This window comes from Prunus persica, chromosome G8, assembly GCF_000346465.2.
Source record: "Prunus persica cultivar Lovell chromosome G8, Prunus_persica_NCBIv2, whole genome shotgun sequence".
Lineage (NCBI taxonomy): Eukaryota > Viridiplantae > Streptophyta > Magnoliopsida > Rosales > Rosaceae > Prunus > Prunus persica.
Window position 1 is genome coordinate 2,521,604 of NC_034016.1, and position 15,727 is coordinate 2,537,330.

General features: G+C 37.3%; 1 protein-coding gene and 1 pseudogene across 2 annotated transcripts; both read right to left on the reverse strand.

Annotated features, from left to right (window-relative positions):
• Positions 3,191–6,234, reverse strand: LOC18768032 (annotated as a pseudogene). The gene has a single exon (XR_002272779.1). The product of XR_002272779.1 is annotated as a putative pentatricopeptide repeat-containing protein At1g12700, mitochondrial (transcript).
• Positions 6,770–15,362, reverse strand: LOC18767245 (eukaryotic translation initiation factor 5B). Its single transcript, XM_007199618.2, has 12 exons — positions 15,213–15,362; positions 12,175–14,979; positions 11,970–12,077; positions 11,776–11,876; positions 11,575–11,665; positions 11,370–11,480; positions 11,141–11,206; positions 10,312–10,371; positions 9,659–10,216; positions 8,517–8,636; positions 7,574–7,693; positions 6,770–7,495 (listed from the first exon to the last, which is right to left on the reverse strand). Exons 2-12 carry the CDS (start codon positions 14,917–14,919, stop codon positions 7,430–7,432), a joined length of 4,146 nt encoding a protein of 1,381 aa, XP_007199680.1. The 5' UTR covers positions 14,920–14,979; positions 15,213–15,362; the 3' UTR covers positions 6,770–7,429.

Genomic DNA, 15,727 nt, shown 5'->3' on the forward strand with positions numbered 1-15,727 from the left:
AACCTGCCACAACCCCTTGTCCTCCTCACTGCAGACTAGCCCTCTCCCCTGAGTCTCTCTCAATCTCCTATCTATGGCAAGCTCACAGGTCTCACATCTTGGAAGGCTTGGGAAAAATGTTAGGATATTCCAATCCTTATGAAAGCAATTTGTGGGTTGATCTTCCCCATTGAAACCTTCACAAATCCATCACTCTTTGAAGAAAAATGGTACCTGGCTTCCCTCCTTCACGTGGCCATGAATTCCGGTTTAAGAGTTTAGAAATTTTTTATTTCTCATACATAATTATATAATCAATCATTAATTAGGATAGAGGAAAATTAGAAATCCTAAAACCTCCCTTTTCCGGTTTAAGAGTTTAGAAAGTTTTTATCTTTCATACATAATTATATAATCAATAATTAATTAGGATAGAGGAAAATTAGAAACCCTAAAACCTCCCTTTTCTTGAGATCAACGGTGAAAAATATGTCATCAAATCCAATTTCTCCAATTCCACTCAAAATATCAAAGGAAAAAAGTGGTGAATGTGTCAGACTTTAGAGAAGGTGGAAGGGTTAGGTGCAAAGTTGATATGATAGACAAGTCCAATCTTTGTGATTTCTTTAACGGCATCGGTGTTCAAGTGCTCTATCATCAACTCCAACGATCTTGACATAGGGGAGGAGGATGGGATGAGGTTGGCCGGCGATGAGGAGGAGAGGCAAATGTTGTTGGTCAGATGGATGTTATATTGGGTTTAAGTATAGGCACGTGTCAAAAAATTATGCAAGGGACACGAATGGGCATGGAAAATGGGGACAGCAGATTCCGTTCCCTTTGCCGCAGAACTAAATTTCGTTGGCCTCTTTATAGTTTAGACTATCATTTTGTATTAAAAAAACATTTGAAAGAACAATAGCACTAAAAAAATGTCATATATTTAATACGTTGGAGGTTGTTATTATGAGTTCCAATTTTAGAAAAAGAAATTACATTAAACTCAAGTAATATATTTAACATGTTGTGGAGGTTGTGAGTTCAAAATTTATGGATACTAGCCTCTCTGCACGCGCTTCCGCGCTTGCGAGAGGTTTTTTTAAAAAAATAAGTAAATTTATTTTAAAATTAAAAAAGATAATGGGTAGTTGTGTTTCATAAAAATAGGATCCATTATCTGCTTTTTCTTTTTCTTTTAATTTTTTTAAATATGAAAAAGTATGAATTTACCATATTATCCTCATTTAATTAATAATTTGAATTCTTAATGTTTGCATTAACCAAGGGCATTTTCTGGTATTTTGAATGTTTCACCATTCTCTGCCTTTTGCTTTATATATATAGATATACAAATTGTAAAATAAATAAAAATGTATGTAGCCTTACTTTTAAGGAAGTGCAAGTTTGCCCACTAAGCTCCTCTTTAAAAAATTTGACCAATAAAGTTATCCAACTTTTTAATTTTGTCATGCTCAATGTCCCTCAAATGAAGGGTGAACGTTCGTGTTTTTGATTTGGAATTTTAACTTGGAACGTATTTTAATATTGGTAAGTACAATTAAACTAAGACCTAATTCGTATTTTTAATTATTTCATATTGTTTTTGTTAGAAAAATTTAGGGGATATGCCTCTGACTCAAATCGGGACACATCTGTAAACTTTGTAACTTTACCAGTACACAAACTACAAGGACACATCTATGAACTTTGTAAATTTCTCTTCGTCTTCTTCCATATCCACTTGTCTCAATCAATGGGACAAATAATCATCACGATATCCGGCACATAGTGTCGCCAACAACACAAAAGTTTTGATAATGACGATATATATATATGACGTAGTGGATAGGGAAAAGGTAATGACTCGACTATAACCGAAAAAGCACCAATTGCATTATTGCAGTATGGGAAAGCCTCGAGTCTTTTGTTTTGATGGATTATGTAGGAAATTTGGGAACGGTTAGGAAAAACATGCCACCTCCATATATATAGGATGGTAATTGTTATATGGGTAACTCGAGTCCTTTTTTCTCGTCACTTGAAACTACAATATCATTAATATCATTGAATTTTTTACGAGTGTTACTAAATCAATTCTAAAATTAACTGAATACATCCAGGGACGGACTAGAGCAAAGGTGATCAATTGACCCCCATAACACCGGAATTCGACACTAGAGAGAAATTTGTTGACCCCTGCAACGGGCTCAACAGCTATGGTTGCCATGCGATGTAAGCTCTGTTCGGCGCCGTCAATGGCTAATTCCTTGCGAAGAAGAAGACCCAACCCTAACTCAGCTTTTGTTTTTCTTAAACGACGTCGGATTGAGATGTCTGAATTTTTTTTAATGAAACGATGTGTTTCGTGTAGTCTGGCTCATACAATAAAGACACCACCGTTTGGTTTGTGAAATCCCCTATTTGACCAAAACTCTGCCTTTTGATTAAATTCCATATAATCCCTACCATCTTCTTTTCATTCATCCAATAGAATCACTGCACTTAGCCTCTATTTTAATGTTTGGAACCTTGTCACTTCTGAGGTGATTTATTTCTAACCACAAAAAATATATTTTTTTATTTTTATATATTGTAATTTTTTTTTAAAAAAAGAGTTCTTTTGAGTTGTTTTATATTTTCTTAATTAAAATAATTTGTCAAAAAAGCTTACGTCTTAATGTCTCGACGCTTAGGTTTTGCCGCACGAAACCAAATGAGATATCAATGATAGTGTTCGCTTGGTTGTTTATATTAAGAAATATGATTTTGCTTGTATTGATAATCAAATCATAATACGATGTTTTCATAATATGAAAAATTGTTGTGGATTATTGTAGTTTGTATGAATTATGAATGCTAATACTAGATTTGTTTTTTTTAAGGGTCTTTTTTGTCTGAAAAAAATGTGAGCTTTTACACGTGATTGTAAAATTATTTTTCATATAATGAATTTTACCTAATTTATATAAGGCCAATGCCTAAAAAATAGGATGTAATTTTACAATCACGAAACGAAAAAACCTCAAAATTACAAAACTATTATTTCATTTAAACTCAATCACAATAACTGCAACTGCACCGTCAAACTCAATAAATGACAGTTGTCCTAAACCAATGCCAAAATTACACAAATTGTACAAATATAGGCCTTTACAAACACACATGAGTTTTACTTGCTGTATGGGTGGACATATGAAAAGAAAACATAAACTAGCTGCAAATTAATGCATGTCATTTTCTTTTTGATAGAAAATATATAGTTCACTACATTCAAAAATCACTTCGTAAAAACTCTCCCTTCCCTTCCAATCCCAATCCTGGCATTGGGGCAAGTATTTTCCATCATGGCTAACTAGTTCCAACTTCTAACCAAGCAAACCATCTAAATTGACTGGTATATATGAACCAGACAAGAAACAAAAGAGTTTTAACTTGGAAAATTAGTTTAGTTAACATAAAGATGGGTACTCAACACAAGTTCAATCAAGGAACTATCCCAAAATAACACACTCCTCTCCAGAGCATCAATGAGTTACCAAAGTTTAGGCTCATTATTTCATCCTCAAACTAGAAGCCATTAGTATATATATTATACATTATGTGGGAAGAGAGACAAACCAACCTTTGATTTTAAAGATCCTCTGTAGATAACTAATTTTGAAGTCAATGGCAATTGACTTAACCTATAATGGTCTATGTTTTGTCAAGGTTTCTGATACCCAAAACAGTAGACAATTATCTGTAGAAACATTTCGAGCTAGGAGAGTCGTGAGAAGGCACACCTAAATTTATATATTTGGCCTTCTATATACTGCAAGATGCTAAGCGATAGGAATACAAAGTAAATAAATCATCATAGATAAAGGGAAAATTACAGTGGTTGTGCGTGTGGCAGGAGGTGAAAATGCCTTCTCACTTGCATCCTTAATTTCTGGTATTAATTCTCGTTGAAGGTGCAGCAGTTCCAAATTTCATTGTCCACAAATGCATATTAATTTCACAGTGATTTTTTTATCAAAGGCAACAAAGCAGGATCTACTTCATCCTTCGACAGTAAATTAACTATCAACTCCATTGTTGATGCATCTGCAGAAAAACCCCTCTCTACCATTGTTTGAATAAGTACCATAGCCGTTGATGTCTGTTTATTATGGATGAACCCTCGGATAATTGTGTTATAGGTGCAACCTTCAGGAGAACAGCCTTTCTCTTCCATTTGGATAAGAAACTTTTCTGCTTCACTTGTTAGGCCCGCAATACAGAGTCCATTAATCATTATAGTGTATGTCCTCACATTAGGTCGAAGTCCTTTTGATGATAAACCACAAAAGAGATCCCTTGCAGATTCAATTTTTCCAGCTATGCACAAACCTTCAATAAGAATATTGTAAATCACAATATTAATATCCAACTTCTTCGCTTCCATCTCTCCAAACAATTGCATTGCCCTAGAAAGTTGTCGGTTTTTACACAGGCCATCCAGTAGAATAGAATAAGTTTGAACATTTGGAAGCTGGCCACAAGCTTGCATCTCGGAGGACAACTTTTGTGCATCACCTAATTTCCCCACTTTGCAACAACCATCCACAAGAATGCTATAAGTAACGGTATCTGGAACCAGTCCCTTACAAGTCATTTCCCGAAGTAGCATCATTGCCTCATCAATATTTTTACGCTTACAATATCCATTTATCAGTGTGCTGTAACTAACAACATCAACCATCGAGCCCTTGCTAAGCATTAGTTCAAAAACCTTTTGTGCCTTGCCTATTTCTCCTCGCAAACAGTAACCATCCATGAGTGAAGTGTACGTAACTGTATTAGGATCAATATCTCTTTGAATCATCATCTCAACCTCGCCTTCTGCTTCCACGACTCCTTACAAAGTGTGTCTACCAAGACGCTGAACGTGAACACATCTGGAAAGATATTTTTACTCACCATTTCATTCAACAACCTTGTAGCTTCTTTCCACTCGCCTAAATTGCATACTCCATGAATCAAGGATGTATAGGTAATGACATTTGGGGCAATCCCCTTGCTCATCATTTCTAAGAAGAGGTTTAATGCATCATCAACTAGTGTATCCTTACAAAGACTGTCAATGATGTTGCTATAGCAAACTACGTCAGGCTTACAAGCTCCTTCGTCCATCTTCCTAAGCACCTGGATAGCTGCACTGTTGTTACCCGTCATGCAGAAACCCCTTATTAGTGTGCTGAAAGTAACCAAATTAGGCTTACAATTACCTGCCTTCATCATTTTGTTGAAAATTCCTGCCGCCTCCGCCACTCTATTCTCAAGAAGAAAGCCGTTGATCAGAGTGGTGAAGGTAAAGACATTTGGTTCAAGACCAAGTTTGAAGAATTTTCCCAATACAGATAAACTGAACCCCATTTGATTCAAATGACAATAACAATTAATGACAATGGTTAGAATATAAACATCACGTCCAATTCTCGACACACCCATTTGGTTATACAATGAGATGACGGCTGAGTAATGTTTCAATTTTGCAACTTGACCCAATATTTGAGTGAAACGAACAACTGAAGGCCGAGGACGCATTTGGAGCATTCTATCAATCACATTGAAAGCATCCTCAACATTTGTGATTTTGGGTGAGTCTCTCACTGGGTTCTTGTAGATTTGATTGGTTTCGAAGGTTGAGAGTGAAAGAAAGCAAAGTAATTGTTGTCGAAAACAACAAGAGTAGAGTTAGAGTGAAGACAAGGCATACCTCTCCATCTCCGACTGCTGCAATAAAAAGAAGCAGCAGCTATATTCCGCATCATCATCTTCAGCATCTCAGTGAGTCAGTGAGTCTCAGCCAACCTTCAACATTTGGGAAGCGAGACCAAATCTCGAAAGGGAGCGGCGGAGATCTCAAGTGCGTGGATGATGATCCAGTCGACAAAAACTTTGTTTCGATGAGTTTCGAATTAGATTTCCTTTCTAATTGCATTTAGGCAACTACTTCGAGAACAATGCTATGTCGGGAAAGGGTTGGGCTTTTCTTTTTTCGTCATTTTTACAAAAAATTTATTTCAGTGGGTTAATTGTTACCAATGAATTAAATATAGAGGGTTAATTATCTCGAGTCGTCGTCAATATTTTTAATTTTTATCCTTACGGTGCCATATGTGGAGTTTTTTAATAAGCACGACATGTATGTTAATCGATTCCTTTTTCCAGTCCAAAATGTATAAATCAAATACTTTTTAACTAGATATGCCATCAAGAAAAATAGGAAAATAATAAATAAGAAAAATAGGAAACAATCTGTTTGTAATCGGGTTTGGATACAAGGCCTAGTTTTCAATTGCAGGGATGAATACTCAAGAAAGTAAAGTGGTTGATTTAGCCAATTCGTTGGGTACTGGACTGGGGAGTTGGCGTTTGAAATACAAGTCCCCAATTTAATCTATCAGCAGCGAGGTGAGTGCATCAACCATCAAATTTAAATTTACTGTTTGGTATTTGGGAGAATTGTGTTGCATTATATAGCCTAGTACATCAAATGCATTAAAACCCTATGCAAATTTTAAATCCAACTTGTCTCGCTAATTAGTGCCACTACTGATAAGAAGAACAAACACATTGTCTTTCGCCTACAAGGATATCCTATGCCTATCTTCCAACATTTGAGGAAATATCAAAGTGAGAGTAGAGAGAGATGGAGCCAAATCTCATTAAACGCCTATTTGACACCAGTTTTAGCCTCATGTTGGATTATTAATTTTCATTTCTTATATCTAAAATGGTCACGAGGAGCAAAATAACATCCTAAAGATAGAAACAGCCAAAAACTTTTCATAAAAGAGTCATGTCTCTTGAGGCAAAAATGAAAAATGAAAAATAAAATCCTTCAAGTATATGTATTTTATCATCAGCAAAACAAGGGATAAGATGCTTTTCTTGCCATTTTGCTAGCTTCTTCGCTGTCGATTTTCAGCTCTTTCCCGAGTTTTACCTGCCAGCCCAGTAGGGTTTTGAAGAGGACACAACTAAGCTTGTTTGCCATGAAAATTTCAATATTACTCTTCGAAAGCGAGCTCACGTGCACCTAAAATACATTTTCCATCAACAGACTTGTAAGGTGGGTATTATAACCTATAGAGACTAGAGTTCCAAAAAGATACGGATGCAAACTACAAGGGCAAAACAACGTAGTGTAGCCTAACATGATAAAAAAAAAAAATCAGAACAGGCCCAACTTTCAACTCTGGAAAAAGGACCTCATGGAAACACGAGCTGGAACTACTTTTGCTCCCTCTCCACTCTCCACATATGGCATTTGAACTTGAGTGCCTAAATGTATTGGTGTCGCTTAAAGATCAAAAATCTTTCCACAAGGAATCTCGGCATTCTCTCTGATTGCCGCTGAAGTCAGTAAAGCCCACAGGTGTTGTGTTATAAAAGAACTGCTCCGGTATCGCATGAGCTTCACTCATGGTATCTCGAAAAGTTTCTTCAATTTCACAACCAGCTTCCATTCGTCAATTGATAGCTCATCCTGAATATTTAAAATTACAATTAAGAGCCACAGTTGACATAGTCCGAAAAGTGAACTGTACATGAAATTTAAGCTTACCCGGTAATTCGCTTTTAGTATATCAATCGACCTCCTTGAGATATGACTGACAAGTTCATCTTCAATTTCAAAATGCCTACCAAACATCTTTTGCTGTTCATCAGAATTTGTCCCAACTATCTGCAAAAACACAAAGAAAAGACTGCGATAAGCACTATGCCAAGGAAAGTCAGAAGCAGACAGGCACCAGATCACCCATAAAGCAATGATGAGCATGGGTCAAATGCTAAAAGCCAACAAATAAAAGTAAAAGCGAAGGCCATTAATGCATCAAAGGGCTAGTTGCAAAATCAGAATAGTGCTTCTGTAGGACTTAACCTCAATGGAATCAAACCCCCCCCTCCCCTTCTCTCAAAACAGTAGTTATTAACTAGCTTGATGATCATAGGGAGTTTTTAACTGATGTCTAGAAATTCTTTTATGCCTTTCCTTCCAAATGGCATAAACAGCTTCCAAAAGGCAAAGTTTTTTTTACAAGAGTTTCCCTTTTCATTGAGCTACAGCCCCAATCAACGAGCCATGACCATGGAGTCTATATTTTCAAATTACTTAAGATTCTAATATTAAAGGACTACTGAACCCAGTGAAAAATTTAAGTTGCGCAGAAAATATGTGAGCAGTTACTTGTAATACATCAAATAATAGAACTTACACTTCCAATGATAATATCGAAAAGTATCAATCTGTGTATAGCTTTGCTTCGTCATTGCTTATACAAAAGAGCATTGATCTAACAAAAACCTATTATCTAGAACAAACTATTCATAACAAAAGTCATAAAGCCCTATAATTTTTGACAGGGCAACTCCATATATTTACCCGAGGCAAGAACAGCAACAGCTACAAAATTGAACTTTTCCGACTAGTGACACATGAGAGAGAGGGAGAGAGAGAGAGAGAGAGAGAGAATACGTATACATACAAGTGTCAAAAGTTATCATACCTTAATGGCTACCTTCAGCCCCTTCTTCGCTATATCAACAGGTTTGTGGTTATTTTCAATGGATGCAATTCGCCCAATAGTAATAAAATCCCTTTGCGGAATACAAATTGGAGTCCCAACCTGCACAAAGATCACATAATATAAAGACAGCCAGATTTAATTAACAAACATTTAATTGATCTTATAAAATAACACTTTCAAAAAGTTCCTGTGAAGGCGCTGAGCACTATCTACACCCCGGAACATAATACACATGCTTTGAAAGGTTGAGGAATGTAACACATGCTTTGAAAGGTGAAGGAATTAAACACATAATAACAGGAGTGGAACTTATTCATATTAAACCAAAAATAAACTCGCAAACTTTGATCATACATGATTCAAGAACTAGTATTAATAAAATGAAGATAAAAAATTAGGAAAAACCAAAAGAGCTAGCTCTGGAAACATCAAATATAATTTACCAGCATCTGGGGATGAGCTTTCAGTGTAACAATATCTAGAACGTGTACTAGTTGTCTGGTATTTCGGATGATAAAGCATAAATACCACACAAACTAAAATTCTCATGAATTTTGAAAATTAATTGTTGTGCACATTGTTTAAACAAAATATATTGCACGTGAAAGTGCATGAGAAACCTTCTGAGAAATTCCACTACTTAATCCAAGATAGTAGTCGGCAATAAAAGGGCTTTCCCGCTCAGGAGTTACATCCTTAGCTCCGCCAAATAATGAAAAGGGGAACCAGCAAAACATTGGCAGGTTCCACAGGAACACTCGAGCTTTTTCAGCAAGATCATTTCCACTGCCTACTTTAAACATTCAACAACTCTAATAATTCATTCGGTGAAAATTACAGACTATCCTTCTACTTGGGGCAATTTTCAACATTGAGGTCTCAGCTCAAGTATCTAAGCAAAATAGAAAGAAAAAAAGAATCTAGAACAGAAATAAAAAGAGACAGACACAAATTAAGATGGTAAAAAATTAACCAAACACTCCTAAACAGTACTCTGAGAATAAACACAATGGGCTCTTCCCAAATGTATAGACATGTCATGCCACGATAAACTTAAATTTCAGACGGTATATCCCACTAAAGAGAGCAAGGTGAAACAAATTCAATGTATATAATAGTACCTTCGCAATGCCTTCCAGAACATCAACTCCCAACACAATTGGATCCTTCTTGTTGAAAACACAGTTGGGTAAAATCTTGAGCACACAGGGAAAGACAGCTTCATCAGCAGATTCCTTTTTCTTTTCCTCCTTGAGATTGTCAATATAGGCCTTAAATTGATCGAATAAGTGATAGATGATATCAGCAATAAAAATCTTCACACCTAAATCATCTGCCATTTCCCGGGCCTCTGGTGTCACTTTGACATCAAATGCCAGGATGGTGGCATACTCCTTTTTCTTTTCGAGCATTACACTGGCCTTCATGACGTCCTTTTTATGTACGGGGCCTATGCTAATACCACTAACAGGAATATTAACTTCTGGAGTCTTCAAAAACTCTAGCAATGCTTCCAAGGAGCCTAGAGTAGATGCTTGTACGCAAACTCCCTCACCACTCTTGTCAATCCTGTTCAAGACTGACTTCATGTCTTCCATAGCTGCTTCCTTCACCTCTTCCAAGTCATCACGAGGCCCTACCACATATAGAGCAGTGCCAGCAATAGCATGTTCAAGACCCTGCAGATAACAAACATCAAAAATAAATAAAAAATCTCACAACAGGAGTTTACAATTAGTAGAATTGGATTGGCCTTGATTTCAACCAAAATTACCTGTGCTGTAATCTTGATACCCTGTGCAGCCTTAATTTCACTATGATGCAGATAAGTTCCCTGAAATAAAGAACCATTAAATCATTATCTGATGACAACTGCCTAGTCTCAGACATTAAGGGTTCATACATACAAGACATGAGAAAACAATATAATTTTTGGAGCTAATTCTTGTTATATCTTAAGTACTAAGTTCTAACATGAGAGAAGCAGAAGAATTATTGACACACTGAAATCAGAGTGCATTAGAATTCCTCAAATTTTTGAAAATTTGAGGATTGATGTGGTGGTTTAACCTTACAGTTTATTCTCCTACTGATCGTCTTTTTGTGATTTCAGCATAAAATCCAACAGCAGTTTCTGTTTTTTCCATTTGTATAATATAAACAGTGCAAAAACGCTCACCTAAGCACCTACAAATAGGCTCCTAACATCTATCATCCAGTAGTCATAGGACACCATTCAAAAGCTTCAATGATTAAAAAGGTAAATATATATTAACTTTGCAGGTGTTAGCAGGTGTTGGATTGAACCCAGCACCTGCTGTATTGAATCCCAATACCTGCCGGATAATAAGCACTCGACGATGCATTCCATAGAAATGAATCTCATAAGAAGTTTCAACTAAATTTAAATTTGAAAGATAAAAATAATAAAAAATAAAAGTAAAAATCTACTTCAATGTGCGTTTAACATTTTCAGCAATACTGATGCTGCTCCACCTATTCTTCAGTGGACTTTCACTGGGAGTAACAGATTTCATTCTCTTACCAAATCACCAAAAAGCTAAAAGCAAATTCGAGTAAAAAGGAAATGGAAGAAAACTCACCTTCACACGAAGTTCTTTCATCGGATGTGGTGTCAATAAAGCTCGAATTGAAGTAACAATAGGTCCCTAAAAGAGACAAAAAGAAAATGATATCAATAATGGCAATCACATGTAAACTTCTTCACATGCTGACTGCACCAGTTGTAAAATAAATAATCACAATAGTTTGTAAAAATTATAAGTCACAATTTACTAAATTGTCTTGTGAAAAAAGGTTTTAGATACTTGCCTGCATGCCACAAACAACTATTTGATCTCCTTCATGAAGCACGCCATTAACCAATACAACATCAATTGTTGTCCCAAGGCCTTCAATAACTTTAACCTCCAAAACCGTACACTGGTGCAGAAGATGAACCCCCACCAAATTACTCACATTTCAACTGTTATAAAAACCTTTACATTTCTGGGAAAAAGGTGAAAAGAAATCAAACCTGCACTTCGTTGCTGTAAGTAAGTTTCTCAACCATAGTTTTCTGGGTCCATTGAACCAACAGTAACAGCATATCTGGAATCCCTTCACCACTGCAATATTCACAACCCAAATTTCAGGACATATAGAAAAGATACTTAAAAAAATAACCTTCAAAGTGGAGACTAAGAAGAAAGACAAGGCCAGATTCCACAAGCCATACCTAATGGCACTTGTAGGTATAATACTGTATGTTTCCCCCATTTCTTTGTTCTTATAATACAATTCAGTATTTAACCCCTGCTCCTTGAATTGAGTGATAATCTGGCAACCCATACAAGAATTGAAGGTTTTTAATACCAAGAAAGTCAAATTAAATAAAGTGACACAAAAAGACAAGGTTGGAATACACAGGACCTGTACGAGCCTCATATTGAACTCATTTTGCACATCCTTAGTTTGTTGCTTCATTGCCTTAACAATTGGTGCATTGCGGCAGGTTTTCCACCCATAGAGTCTGTCCACCTAAAAATTGGACATTCAAGAAAAGCAAAAACTAATTAAACATTGACAATAAGACACTAGTAGGGATCCAGAGGGTGGATTTAACCATAAAGCTCACCTTGTTCAATGCAACAATGAATTCCGTATTCCTCATTTTCAAAAGATTGAGTGACTCTATTGTTTGAGGCTCTAAGCCATGCATGATGTCAACAACCAAAATGGCAATATCACATAAACCTGAACCCCGTGACCGCAAATTAGTGAATGACTCGTGCCCAGGGGTATCAATTACCAATAAACCTGGGACCTTCAGCTTTGCATCAGCTTTCAGTTCCTTAGTTCTCTCACGGATGTTCTCAGCAGGAAAATATGTTGCGCCAATCTGCTGAGTAATACCTCCAGCCTCACCTTCCTGAACATTTGTGCCTCGGATACAATCCAGCAGCTTAGTTTTACCAGTATCAACATGGCCCATAATACAGCAAATAGGAGAACGAAGGTTATCTTCACCCTCTTTAGTGGCAGAATCTGAACTTGGTGCTTCTTTTTTAGCAGTAGCCTCTTTCTTCCTACTTCTATCAGCATCAATCTCCGGTTGTTTTTTCTTATTCTCAGCATCCTGAGATTTTATTGGTTGAGAAGGAACGCTTCTCTGGGCATAAACTGCCAACTTGGAACCTGCACTCTTTATGTCTTTTCTCACGACAGGTTCAGGCTCAGAGTAAACCTCTTCATCAGAAAATCCACTTTTAAGAGAAAGGTTAACAACAGCATCATCCCAGCTCTTTGCATCCCATTCTTCATCATCATCTTCTTCTTCTTCTTCGACTCCATTCTCTTTAACAGATTCAGCAACTTCAGATTTGTCCTCTAGGTCCACTGATTCTACCTCTTCAACCTTGTCAAATTCCACAGAGTACAGCTCAGGAACGGTGTCTTGCTGGTTTTCTTCTTCTTCTATGCTTTCCACTGGGTTCACAGGAGCCACACCATTTGCATGATTGGGTACTGCTTTTGACTTCTTTTTCTGATACAAAGGTCGTTTAGCTTTTTTCTCATTGTCTGTGGTAGGGAGAGGCAAACTCCCTGATGCATTAGCTGCATTAGCAAGTATCTGGTTTCTCATTGCCTCCAGCCGACGGGCTTCTTCTTTTTGCTTTGCACTTAAAAGCTTGCCTTCCTGTCTCTTCTTTTGTAGCTTCTCCTTTTCTCTTTCTTTTTTCTTACGCCTGGCCTCTTCCTTTTGCCTTTCAAGTTCTTCCAGCCTAAGCCTCTCCTCTTCTTCTTTCCTCCGTTTCTCCTCTTCTTCCCTTTGCTTCCTCTCTTCCTGCTCCTTCCTCCTAGCAAGGGCCTCTTGCATCTCCCTAACATGCTTTGGCACTTTCTTGTCTGCTGCTTTACCTTTCACTTCATTCTTCTTGGATTCTTTCGGTTCAATTTTTTTTTCTTCTAGTTTTTCATCCTCAATGGCCACAGAAGCAGTAGCAGTCCCTGCAGCCGCTGCTGCAGCTGCTGCCTTTTTCTCCTTTTCCTTGTCCTTCTTCTTTTTCTTCTTCTTCGCCGCAGCAGACTCCACAGTCTCTTCTTCACCTTCCTTTTCACCTGAACCATCAACCGGGGCGACTATATCAGGTTGAACCTCAACTTTCTCCTCTTTCATAGCAGCAGCTGCAGGTTTCGATGCAAAAGACCCCTCACCTAGCTCAGCAAGAATCATATCCAAATCATCCTCTTCCTGAGCAGTCCTTCCACTTTTCTTCTTCTTTTTCTTACTTTTTGAAGTTTCTGGAACCTCTTTACTCTTGTTAACTTTAGCATCGTCAGCTTCAATTTTACTAGTTTCCTTACTTGGTTGTTCTGGTTCAACTACATCTGTATTTTCAGCCCCAACCTTAGTTTCTTCACTCGATGCAGTAATAACACTATTACCTTTCTTTTTGGAAGACTTCTTCTTACCTGTGAATGCAATCACAGATGCATCTTCGTCCTCAACTCCGTCATAACCAACTCTAGTTGATTCGGATACAGAAGTATTTTCATCATTTCCCTCGTCAAGCAATGCTGCGCTAAAAGCATTACCACCACTCTTCTTTGAAGCCTTTGATGACTTCTTTTTCTTACCGGAGAAAGTAATCTGAGGAACATCATCGTCCGCATCTTTCTCTTCATCCTTATCCTCATCCGCATCATCAAGGGCATCGAAGCTAGCTGCTGCAAACACACTCCCCACCTTCTTTCCACCCTTGGACGGCTTCTTCTTCCCCGTAAACGCAATTACAGGCTCATTTTCATCATCTTCTTTACTCTTATCCTCAGAGTCATCAACAACCTCACCATCACTATCGTCCTCATCACCAATGACATCAAAAGCTGACCCTGTAAACAAACTACCAGCAGTTTTCTTTGACGATTTAGAAGCCTTCTTCTTGCCCGAAAAACTCACCACCGGAGCATCCTCCTCCTCGTCCCCTGTTAACCCAGATTTCTCATCATCCTCAACACCCTCATCTTCATCACCAAGCAACCCAAAACTTGAAGCGCTAAACACACTATTCCCACCACTCTTCTTGGACTTTCCCTTCTTCTTTCCTGTGAAAGCGACTTGGGGAACCTCATCATCACCCTCGTCCACCTTTCCCACATCGTCTAAGTCCTCATCCCTGCGCTGTGAAGCTTTTGAATTTCCCTTTTTGCCCTTCTTTCCAGTAACAGCAGCTTTCTCTTCTTGGACTTGAGACTCCTCGGACAGCTCAGTTCCGATTGAATACTCACCATCTTCAATTACCAGCGCCTTCTTCTTCGATTTCGACCCTGCAGGTTGCGGGTTCTCTTCGTCGCGAGTAGTCGGCTTCTTCCGACCCATCGAGGTTTCGACTAATTATACAATCTTTTGGAACAATTGAAACGAAGCCCCTCCAAAATCCTAAATTTCAAAATCAATAAACACAATCAAGAAAAAAAGATACAGAAATGTATTTGTTTATGTATGTTTCAGAAGCTAAAGAATTAGATCTAAATTTATAAAATCAGAAAGCAGTAACCGCAAGAATCATTTCAGAAAAGTGGGAAAGAATCTGATCATATTTATAAGAAAAAACACACACATATATCATACACATATATATGTATATTATATATTGGAGAAAGAGAGCTCACTTGAGGCGGTGAGGAGAAAGCACAAGCAATAGAACCTAAGGGTTGCAGAAGAAAATGACTGTTTGAATGGATTGGAATTACAGGGAAGAAGACTGAGCGAGCTTCAGAGAGAGAGAGAGAGAGAGAGCAACAATAACAAATGTTTTCTCTTTTAAAGTTTCTAGGGTTGGGTTGGGTTGGGTAGGCTTGGATTTCTTGGAGAGGAAAGGCGGTTCTGGGCTTTCGTATAATTTTCCAGGACCTTGGGCCTTTGTCCAAAAATATTTTTAAGAAAATAATGGTTTTGGCAGACAATTTTTACTTTACCACTCGGAATTTTTTACCTTCATACACAAACTTTACACTCTTGTCGTAAAGAGAACCGAAGTCGTGGCATACCACAAATTATTTAAAAATAATAAAATGAATTTATTAACATGTATTGTATAAAAAATATATAAAAAATTTGTCAGAGTATAAATATTTTTATGTTATTGTATAATAGGCTTTAGAAATAACGGAAGCTTTATTTATAT